The sequence below is a fragment of the Cicer arietinum genome, chromosome 7 (assembly GCF_000331145.2).
Source record: "Cicer arietinum cultivar CDC Frontier isolate Library 1 chromosome 7, Cicar.CDCFrontier_v2.0, whole genome shotgun sequence".
Taxonomy (NCBI): Eukaryota; Viridiplantae; Streptophyta; class Magnoliopsida; order Fabales; family Fabaceae; genus Cicer; species Cicer arietinum.
Genome location: NC_021166.2, coordinates 60,661,277 through 60,672,640, shown reverse-complemented (window position 1 = coordinate 60,672,640; position 11,364 = coordinate 60,661,277). Strand labels below are relative to the sequence as shown.

Below are 11,364 nucleotides of genomic sequence, written 5' to 3'. Positions count from 1 at the left end.
CCCCTCCTAATTCATTTTTTCACATCCAACTTCTCTCTAAAACCTCATTCTAACTATTCTCTCATCCTTCTCTCTAAAACCTCATTCTAACTATTCTCTCATCCTTCTCTCTAATTTAAATATTTTGTTATTAATTTAAATATTTTATTATTCACATTTTATTATTTAAATTAATCTTTAATTTAATTATTAATCTTTAATTTTAATTTAAATATTTTATTTTATTTTAATTATTATATTAAGATTAGTTTATTATATATTAAATTTAATTTATAATTACATTATATTTTAAATTTAATTTAAATTTTAATTTAATTATAATTTAAATTTTAATATTATATTTATATTAATTTATTATATATAATATTATAATAAACTATTAATTTTGAATTTAAAAATTAATTTATTAAATACGTATTATTTTGTGGCGGCCTAAGCCCTCACAAAATATATTATTTTTTAATCAGGAAAAGCCCTCACAAAATCCACCTTTGTGGCTGATTATACCCCTTTGTGAGGGCTTTTGGCCCTCACAAAAATCATGATTTCTTGTAGTGAATACTCCACATATGTCATGTTGATTTCTCACCAAAATTCAGCACTGCACTAAAACAAAGAAACAACACAAAACTACAAAAAATATCTACTTAATCAAGGAAATAAGAACATAAATATTTCATTAAATCAAAGAACTAAAATCAACAAAATATATCAAATAACTCCTTAAATTAACTAATGGTTAAAGATAAACAAGACTAAAATCAAAGAAATATATGCATATGATGAAGAGTCTTCAACAAGATTGGTTAAAAACCCTAAATGGACTAGAATAAGTCGAAGGATGACGAAAATGACCTAAATGGCAATTCAATGACAGAAACGCACTTGTTGGATGCACAAGATTGATTAAAAACCTTAAATGGACTAGAATAAGCTTAGGGATGACAAAAATGACCTAAATGTTATTCCAATGATACAAACACACTTATTAGAAAGCATAAGATTAGTTAAAAAATCTAAATGGACTATAATAAGCATATGAAGAACTAAAATGACCTAAATATTAATCCAAAGACGTACAAACACACGTATTGAATGTACAAGATTGGTTAATAATCCTAAATGGACTAGAATAAGTCGAACAATGACGAAAATGACCTAAATGTGAATCCAATGACACAAACACACTTATTGGATGTACAAAATTGGTTAAAAACGCTAAATAGACTAGAAGAAGTCGAACGATGACGAAAATAACCTAAATGTTAATCCAATAACACAAACACACTGATTGAATGGACAAGATTGGTTAAAAACACTAAATTGACTAGAATAAGTCGAAAGATGACAATAAATAACATAAATGTTAATCCAACGACACAAATACACTTGAAATTGTTTATTTTGGTAATGGCAATAAAATACTGAAAACTTAGATTAAAAAACTATTTTTTTTTCTTCATAAGTATTATCTTTCAATCTTTGATTTTTTATATTTTAATTTTTTGTAGGATGGATCAGATTATGCTAGAAAGATTACTTTTGAGCAAATACAACTTACAGATGTTGCCAACTCTATAATTATAGACCAACACTATGACCCTAAATTTGCAAATGCGGTACACATATATATTTTCATTTCAACTATAATAATTTATTACATCTACAATAGTATATTTAGTTATATTTACAATTTGAATTTTGTGAAAATTAATGTAGGATTCTAATGTGCTCGTGAGTGATGTTACATATCGTGGATTTAATGGAACTTCAGCTAGTGGCATACCTATTAAACTAGACTGCAGCTCATTGGGTTGATCCAATATTATATTGGATCAAATTAATATTGTCTACTCTGACGAGGGAAATGAGGTCAAAGCTATTTGCCAAAATCTTCATGGAACAATTGGATCCACTACTCCAAAAGTCTCATGCACATAAAAATATTGATTAAATCAAATAATATATTATCGACCACCATATGTGAAAAGCTATATCATATGTGAAAAGCTATATCATAATAATTGACTCATTTAACAAGTTTCATAAGTGTTGTTCTTAAGGTGTATTTAGTTGTATGTGCTTACAACTAAATTACAACTAAATGAGTCAATTATTATGAAACTTAGGAATAACACTTATGAAATTAAATGAGTTAATTATTATGTAAAAGTCAGTTGTAACGATCATTGGTGCCACCGTTATTCAAATCATGTAAAAATCAGTTGTAACTCCAAATTTTATGTAAAAGTTGACATTGTAACTCCAAATTTATTCAAATCATGTAAAAGTCAGTTGTAACGGTCATTAGTGCTACCGTTATTAATAATAATTCTTTTCTCTAATTTTTTTTTTTTAAAAAAAGTTTCATAAATTGTTGAAGAAAAGAAAATGAATTTGTATCAACTTACGCAATGCATTATGAAAACTTGTTGCTTCTTTTATAATATGTCGAGAGGTTGCATCTATCTTAAAGCTCTCCAACTAGAGAACTTATATTTATCATATCTACATGGAAATAAATCATTGTGCTGATTTAATTTCTAATAAAGGTTACTCGGGTTCTTATGATAGAGTTGTAGTTGATAATTTTTTTTTCCTACCTTTAGTTTACTTTCTCTTTCCTTAATCAACAATAAAATATTATAAATGATAAATTAAATATTCAACATTAATTGTTATAAATAGGTGTCATATTTGTATTGTTTTCTAAAATTACTCTTCTAATTTTATTAGACATTCCTTTTTTATCTTCTATGTATTTCTGGAGCTGATGTTCTAAAGGTCAATTGTAACATTGTGATCTAACGTATAATTTGGAGGAAACTTTTACATATGAATTTGAGTGAATATGTGAAAATAGTTAAATTTTAATATATATATTAAAAAAATTAAAAAATGAATAATTATTAATTATTAATTTTAATATATATATGAGATGAGTGTTTTTTAAAAGGAGTGTTAGTGTAAGAGAACTTAAGAAATGTCAATAAAATTTCTTCTAATATTAAAAATTAATCGCATCCACAAAAATAGACACCAAAATAGAAACAACTATAGTTTTTTTTTTAACGGAACCCTTATATATTTTTTTAATTATTTTTATTTGATCATACGATGTCTAAATCAAAATTTTATTGAGTGTAACCATAGCATCACACATTACTTATCTAGAAAATAATGTAAATTATTGCAAATTATTATCTTACAGTTAAACTTCACATAAGAAGTCATAATAAGTATTAAAATACAATGTTATAAGTCAAGTCCAAAGATCAAGTCTTCTCGTTTGTTATAATATATAAAAATTGGAGTTGCGATAATAATCTCAGTTAGCCATAAAATAGAGAGGATAGTTACAAAACATATTTTTTAAAACATCATCAATAGAAAAGTACATATTTCCTTTTTATAAAGTATTTAAGGTAAAATTGCATTTGAATTTTTTTAATTCTTTTTAGTCAATTTTTCTATAAAATATGAACAACTTATCCCAATTATATGAACATGAGTCAACATGTTAATTGTGATGATTTTGTAATATAGATTTTGTCCATAACCGCAAGAGACATCTAATTTGTTATTCCCTACATATTTTTCATTAACGAAATACCATCATATCTCATAGTATCATTTTCAATCATTTAATTTAAAACATATAATTGAAAAAGGAAATTTGAACATAATAAGCATATAGTATCATTTTCAATTAAATGAATGCACGTCGCATCATGAAGTTTATTAATCAACCAACCATTCATAATATAATTTGAATCATAATTAAAGAACACTACAAAATAAACACACATAAAAACTACAATGAACATTTCAAAATCTGTCAAATTCGCTTAATAAATCCAATACATGGTCTAATTTTTCTAAATCTGTCAAGTTCGCTAAACAAATTCATGTCTATAGGAACGATGTTGATCCTAGGGCTAAATTCGCTTAGCCAATTTATGCAAATTCTAAAATATTCCCCTAATTTTCACAATAAGTCCTCAAGCACCAATCAACAACCAGAGTAACTCAATATCATCATTGTATCAAGTAATAAAACACTTATGCAAACTTCAATTCAAATATATAAAAACTTAAAGGAGGATAATAAATATCACAATCAATCAATAAATCACAATTTAATCTATCACGATACATGCAAGAAAAGAGTCTCTAATACTCATCTTTTCAAAAACTCAGATTTCAGTGATTTAACTTATTCTTAGCCAAAAATACCTCGACACTCATGCATGCAAAAATAGGATTTAAGGAAAAATGGAAACTCGCTCTTCACTAAGAATTCATAGGTTTTTGTTTCACTAAGAGTTCAATAGGTTTTTGTGAGTTCAATAGGTTTTTGTTTCACTAAGAATTCCATAGGAATTTGTTTAACTTGAATGTGTTGGAGAGACTTGACTCCTAATCCTATCTTTCCTATTCTCTATCTCTTTACAATATTAAGTCCTTTATGTTTTTGCCTCTATTTGTTGATAATGGAAGGAGAGTAGGGGTTTGATTAAATAAATGAAGGAATTTGGATTACTAGGGACTTATATTTGATATTGAGAGAAAGAATTGAAAGTGTGTTGTGAATAGAGGGAAAGAAAAAGGGAGTAGGGGTTATGTTTTTTGGTTTGAGAGAGTGATGAAAATGAGAAAAGAGAAGTGTAGTGTGTATATGCATGTGGGAAGGAAGTTGTTTTCCTTTTCTTTGTATTTTGACGAGTAGGTAGTGTTTGGTCCAAATGAAAAACTTACTTGAAATTTTAGTTTTATTATTATTTTAAATATATCTCACTAAACTAAATCTCTTAAATAATTCAAGAAAACAGTTAAAATACACACATATTTCAAGCAAGTTTATTAAATAATTATTTAGAAAATTTTCAATTTATTTAAAGACTATGGTTGTTTAAGTGACTATCGATTTTAACATTAATTTCGAGATTTGTGAATGTTTGCATAGTGATCAAACTAAAAGAGAATTTAACATAGTGACTACTTATATTTTTATTTTTAAATTTTTACCAAAACTTTGTGTTGAACAGTTTTAAAAAAAAATTAGCGTTCCTTTTGCTTTTTAATTATTATCTTTGAATTGTTGCTGCTTGGTTCCCCTCTCTTTTGTCACTCATTTTCTCTCCTTTTGTTTATGTAAATGTTTAGTATTTATAGACTTTTTTATGTGTAGATGGTAAAGGAAACAATCTATATAGATGGAGACTGATGGTGTTTTGTCTTTGTATTTTTCTTTAATTTTGAGTAATATTTATTTGGTGTATTACTTTGACTTTAAATTATATTTAATATATATTTTCCATTACAAAAAATTGCGTGATTTTGAAAATGCATGATTTTGAAAATAAGTTTTTTATTGCTTGCAATTTGATTAATGATATATTTTTAATTTAGTTTTTGACATATGGAGAACAATGAAATTATTTCAGTAGGCAAGGGACATATGGAATAGTATTTCTAGCTGTTCCATGGGCATTCCTACAGGTAGATGAAGTTTTCCCTCTTGGTTTAGCAGATACAATATTATTTTGATCAAATACAATGTTGAAACAACCTGTCGAGGGCCCACAAACTAAGTTGATAGCGACATCACTAGCAGAAGTTCCTCTAAATCCTCTATATGTCACAAAGCTCACTTGCACATTTGTAGCCTAAAAATTTGCACAAAGTTCAACACATATATATCTATGGTATTAGTATATTACTATGTATATAATTAATCAACAAATGATGAAATGTATGAGATGTGAATTTAGTTGCAAGAGTTCCATATTGTAATTTCAAAGGTAAAGTTTGCATTCCCGTTAAGGACTATTATAAAATAACTATCAGTGTCGTTCTTAAATTATAATTCAACTAATAAATGTTAATATTGTTAGATTAGCCGTCATTTTTTGAGTTTGAACTTAGAACCTAGCACTTGTGTGAATTAATTAGAGTGATATTTACTATCTATTTTAAGACCAAAAAAAAATTATCATTTAATAATAATTTTAAAAAAAAGTTGTTGAATTGACAAGATATAATATGAACAATATAGAGTAAAATGTGCACCCGAGTAAGACTGTACTCTTGATCTATAATTATCGGGTTCATAACATTTTCAAGGATTATTTGATCAAATGTAATCTGTTTTGCATAGCCGGATCCTCCCTGCAAAAAAGATTTAGAATATTTGAAATCCATAAGTGAAAGATAATTATGGGTAAAATTGTTCTTAATTTTTTGTTTTTTTCTTTCATACATTTAAACTATATGGACAATAAATTGTAAAGTTTACCAAAATATTTACCATATCGTTTAACAATAAATTGATAAATTTAAAAAATTCGTATTTCCATATTAACTTGAATTATACTTAACTTTATTAATTATACTCACCGGAATTGTCTTGATTCGTGCTCCATTTGAAGTCCTAATAAAAGTGCAATTTAGTACGTGTACATTTGAAACTGTCTCACGAACTCCATTTCTACCAAGGCTACCAACACTAATTGATTCATACAACACATTTTAAAAGTTTAAGAAGGAGATCCATAAGTTATATCCTGAAGATTAGCATCACATATACTAACATTTGGCTATAAAAAAACATTTCCAAAATTAAAAATAAGATTTAAAAACAAATTTAGGGTGTGTTATTTTCTGACAGTCATAAACCCAAATTTACTTTGCGTATAAATTTAAATCCTTTAATCTTAATATCTACCTAAGTTACAATAGAGTATATATATGAAAATGAACTTTAAAAATACAATATTTATAAACCTTATCCCATGGCCTGGTCCACATATAACTCTAGTAGCATTGATAAAAATAGAACCACCATTGACGGCAATACAATCATCACCTATTTAAAAGAGTAGAAACTCAAATTAAAATTGCACAAATGTTAATTATTTCAAGATAAACGATTGTCGAAATAAAATAAAATAAACTTTTACCATTTTTTAACATTGATTTATACCTATTTTTTTTTAATATAACATTTAGTTATACTATTATAAATTTTTTAATTGATTTCTCTTTTTTTTTCATAACAATTTATATTTGACCTCACTTTTTAATTATAAACAATATATATGTTGTGAAAAAGGAGATCAACGAGTAATTAAATTAAGATTGTTCTTGATTTTGTCCAGAAAAACGCAAAATGATTGAAACAGAAAATGGAGATTGACCAAATCAATGTCAAGAACATTCTCTGTTTTTTTGACTAAAACAGAGACTAACCAGTTTTAAGCAGAATTTAAAACTTGTAATGTTAAAATGAACACACACACTTGTTAACTCGGTTTAGAGATTAACTCCTATATCTAGGGGACTAGATCCGACTTGAATTATCACTTATAATGAGATGAAAAAGATTACAAATGTTTTATGCACTTATGCTGCCAATTTTACAGTTTTGTAAAATTGCAGCCTTTTTGCATTCTATTCTAAATCTCTCACCCTCTGTTTTGTAAGACTTGCTTCTATATACAATTTGTTTACAATATTTGGAGTAATAAACTAACTAATTAAGGCAGTTACAAGTAGTTATAGCTAACTAACTGTCCAAAACAGTTTCACTTCTTAATTGAGTACCACTTTTAATAATATATAATATATTTTTAAATATGCTTAAAAAAATCATAAAAGATAAAATAATATAAACTTTGATTACCAGATTTTATATTGGAATCTTGTATCAAGATATTGCTAGAATAAGAGATGTCAAAGCCATCAGTATTGGGGCTATTAGAAGGAGAATGAATGAATATATGAGATAATGTTGCACCATTGCACATATTTATGGCGACATGAGATGCTGGACTATTAGAGATTCTTAAGTTACGAACTGTAAGACCATTGCATGCATGGAAAAATAACATCTGGACCATCAAAAAGATATATTCACAATCATTTCAAAATAATAATTTTATTAAGGGTGGATTATTTATTAGTAACTTGATATTTTATGAGATCTTAAATTAACCAATGTTTAACTTCTTAAATCGGAAAATTGTGGCTTACTTTTTGTTTTTTTCAAGATAAACTAAGAGATACCCTTCATTTTTGAAAATTTAACTGTTTCCATAGAGATGAGACACCTTTTTTATTAAAAAGAAAATTAATTTCAATAGATTTATTAGTTACGACATAAAACAAGATCAAAAGATATAATCATCATATACCCTAGGTCGATAGCAATTTCTACATTCCCACCAAGTAGAACCATCTCCATCGAATCCTCCTTTACCATTGCCATCAATTGTGAGTCCGTTTACATATTCAACGCTAATCCAATAGTTCCCAGCTTTCCATGCTACTTTGGGAGGTGCAACTATTTGCCCTTGAAGCTACAATATACATAGAGGCCAAAATAAACCACACAAATACTTGCTCCATCTATGATCTATATTTAAACGCTCTTAAAAACATTCTTCCTAAATATAAAAATCTTTATTTTGTACATTTTTTCTTAAATATATCTCTAAGTAATACTACTAAGTATCTTGGATGTGAGAATCTAGAGTTGAACATATTCATATTATTGTAAAAAATATTTTACATAATATTGGTATATTAAATATATTATCTATTTTTGTTAATATACGTAAAAAATACATTTATAGTAAAGGAGATCAGTATATTTACTAGATTGTTTTTTTAACTCATATATAATCACTAAATTGCGAGAGATATATTGAAACTTATCAAATATGATTAAGAAGATGTGATTATTTTGTTTTGAAATGTGATTATTTGGTAGTATATTTAAAATTTATAAATTTGCTTCAAAAAGTTTTAAAAGGATGTCTATTTTTAAATAGCTAAAAGGTTAGTATTAACTTAAAGTTATAGTTAGATGTTATTTACAGTTTACTTATTTTGATGAATTTAAATAAAGTAGTTTGAATTTTTGGTGTTTCATTCGGTAAAAATATAATATTATAAAATAATTTATAGTTATTAAAACTTACATATTTTTTTAGTAGAGACTCAATTTTTTGGATTTAAATAGATTTTTCAAAAATATTAAGATAACTCTAATTTTATATTTACAAAAATATAATGTTTTTATAATAAATATCAATATATTTTTCTTATATGTAGAGAAAGTAATGTGAAAATTAAAATTTTATTAAATATTATTAGAATATAGTAATCTCTAGAGAATAATTATGATGGACATGTATATTTTTTTAAAGTAATTTTTTATTATTATTACCTAAGTCCGATAATTAATCTGTGCAATCTGGGCCATTGTACGAGGCTCCAAAATTGTCTTCTACATACAATAATTCAGATACATTGATTAAAAATATAATATTTTAAAATAATTTATAATTATTAAATTTAAAATTTTTATTAAAGATTCAAGTTTTTAGATTCCAATTAGGGGTTTACATAGGTGTGGGTCGATCCGCCAATCCGATCACCCAATCCAACCCAATTTTTATCCGTACCCGATCACTTTCGCATCCGATCCAACCCGGTGAAACCCGTTTATATTTGGTTCGAGTAATAGGTTTAACAATTTCAACCCAACTAGACCCGATAACTAGTTATATGTATTTTTTAAAATTTTGTTTGGCAGTTCCAGTAGTTCAATATTATTAATAACTGATTTTTATATGAATGCAAAGTGTTCATGCGTCTAGACTAAATACTGAATTTTTCTCTCAGTTTAGCATTTAATTTGCTTTTGCCATATAATCTCGTATATTCTTTCTCATAAAATTCGTATCTAATTTTTGTTATAGTTTTACATAATAAATGTATAAACGAAAAGTTTATGGTTATGCTTATAATGAATTTAGTTTAAATTTTTTTACATTTGCAAAATACAAAATTTTTTAGTTAAATACTATTCATTTTAGTATTACTTAAATATTGTTGTTGAATTTATTTATGTATTTGAAGATTGTTAGATTTATTTTTTGTTGTTGAGAGGTTTATGATTTTTTTAAAGAATTGAATGATTTGATTGAAATTTTATAATTTTTAAGACATACAAGTATTAAATATATTTTCATTCAATATATTTTTCCGTAAAATAAAAAATAAGTTATTATTTATGTATAACTCGTCAACCCAACCCAACTCAACTCATTCTTGATCGAATCAGTTCGGTTCGAGTTAAATGAAAAAAATACGAGTTTAAAACTTAATCCAACTCAAAAATAATTGATTGGATCGAATATTAAGTTTTTTCAAAACAGACCCAACCCAATCCAAACTTACGTACACCCCTAATTCCAACATATTGCGTCCATAAAAATTGTTCAATCCGTTAACATATTTCCTTGATGCGCCCACATATATTCCCTCCAAAAATTAATAGTTTTTAGGAAACAAAAATCCCAGACAATAAAATAAAATAAAATAAAAACTATTATAGTTTTCAGATCTTTATATATATGCTTTTATAAACAGATCTTCATAAATGAATGTTAGATAATAGTATATATATACCTGAATATTCATTTTGGCTTTACAAGGACCAGTAAAGTTAATTTTGGTGACCATAAATAATCGTCCCGCTGGTATAACTAGTGTTGACATTCCACCTGCTTTACAGCCACTATGCCATGCATTGGCAAATGCCTACAATTCAAAATATATAAATTATATATTAAAATAATAATTTTAACATGAAATGCATAGATATTAAAATTATATTAATGTTTTTTGTTTACGAAAATTATATGAAAAAACATAAAAGAAAAAAATACTTGTGAATCGTCAGATCTGCCATCTCCACGAGCACCAAATAAAATCACATTATAAAATGCATTTTCAGTTCCAAAATTCAACCTTATACATTGACAAGGTGAAACAAAACTAAAAATCAAAATATAAGTGAAGAAGCCTTGCATGTTTGATTAGAGTGGAAGAAAAGGAAGATTAGGAGTTGCTATGGTGATTGGAGAATGGAATGGGTTGGGCTAAATAGAAACTTACATGGAATATTTTATTATGCTTATTTAGGTAAGAAAAAAGTAAATGGTCAATTTTTTTTTTTTTTAAATTTGTATATATCTGTGAAATATTGGGTTCAAATTCATATATCGTATTGAGACTAATAATATCTTGTTTAATATTAAACATGCAATTTTTTAAGTATGTCCTAATGGTTATTTTATTTTGAGTTAAATATGTCGATAATCCATATAAAATTTTAACATTTCAATTTTAGTGTTTGTATAAAAGTTCAACTTTTAATCTGTATTAAAATATTTATCTAACAAGTAGTTGTAATTTCTATTAAAATAAAATAAAAATATTTATTAATCCTTCAGTTTTAAAATCTTTGAATTATTTTTTGAACGTATTTGTAGAACATTATAAAAAACTTCT

The 11,364-nt window shown here is 25.9% G+C and overlaps 2 protein-coding genes across 2 annotated transcripts in view; one reads left to right on the top strand and one right to left on the bottom strand.

Annotated features, from left to right (window-relative positions):
* LOC101499939 (probable polygalacturonase At3g15720) overlaps nt 1-1,818 on the top strand; it is an 18,289-nt gene extending 16,471 nt beyond the window's left edge. The window contains exon 9 of the mRNA XM_073363684.1: nt 1,720-1,818. Within this exon, the coding sequence (XP_073219785.1) occupies nt 1,720-1,818 (99 nt within the window). The remainder of the gene's footprint in view (nt 1-1,719) is intronic.
* A 3,620-nt stretch (nt 1,819-5,438) lies between these two features.
* Nucleotides 5,439-10,883, bottom strand: LOC101495935 (probable polygalacturonase At3g15720). Its single transcript, XM_073370916.1, has 9 exons — nt 10,740-10,883; nt 10,480-10,611; nt 8,196-8,360; nt 7,685-7,892; nt 6,787-6,868; nt 6,400-6,508; nt 6,073-6,171; nt 5,584-5,669; nt 5,439-5,520 (listed from the first exon to the last, which is right to left on the bottom strand). The coding sequence occupies exons 1-9, from the start codon at nt 10,881-10,883 to the stop codon at nt 5,439-5,441; spliced, it is 1,107 nt and encodes a 368-aa protein (XP_073227017.1).
* Between the last annotated feature and the right edge of the window lie 481 nt (nt 10,884-11,364).

Excerpts from the sequence above, each read along its gene's own strand:
- LOC101495935 (XM_073370916.1), bottom strand. The coding sequence starts at position 10,883 with ATGCAAGGCTTCTTCACTTATATTTTGATTTTTAGTTTTGTTTCACCT. Across the intron at positions 10,612-10,739 it reads GCAGATCTGACGATTCACAA|GCATTTGCCAATGCATGGCA; the intron begins GTATTTTTTTCT and ends TTTGAATTGTAG. Across the intron at positions 5,670-6,072 it reads AAGAGTACAGTCTTACTCGG|GCTACAAATGTGCAAGTGAG; the intron begins GTGCACATTTTA and ends GCAAATTTTTAG.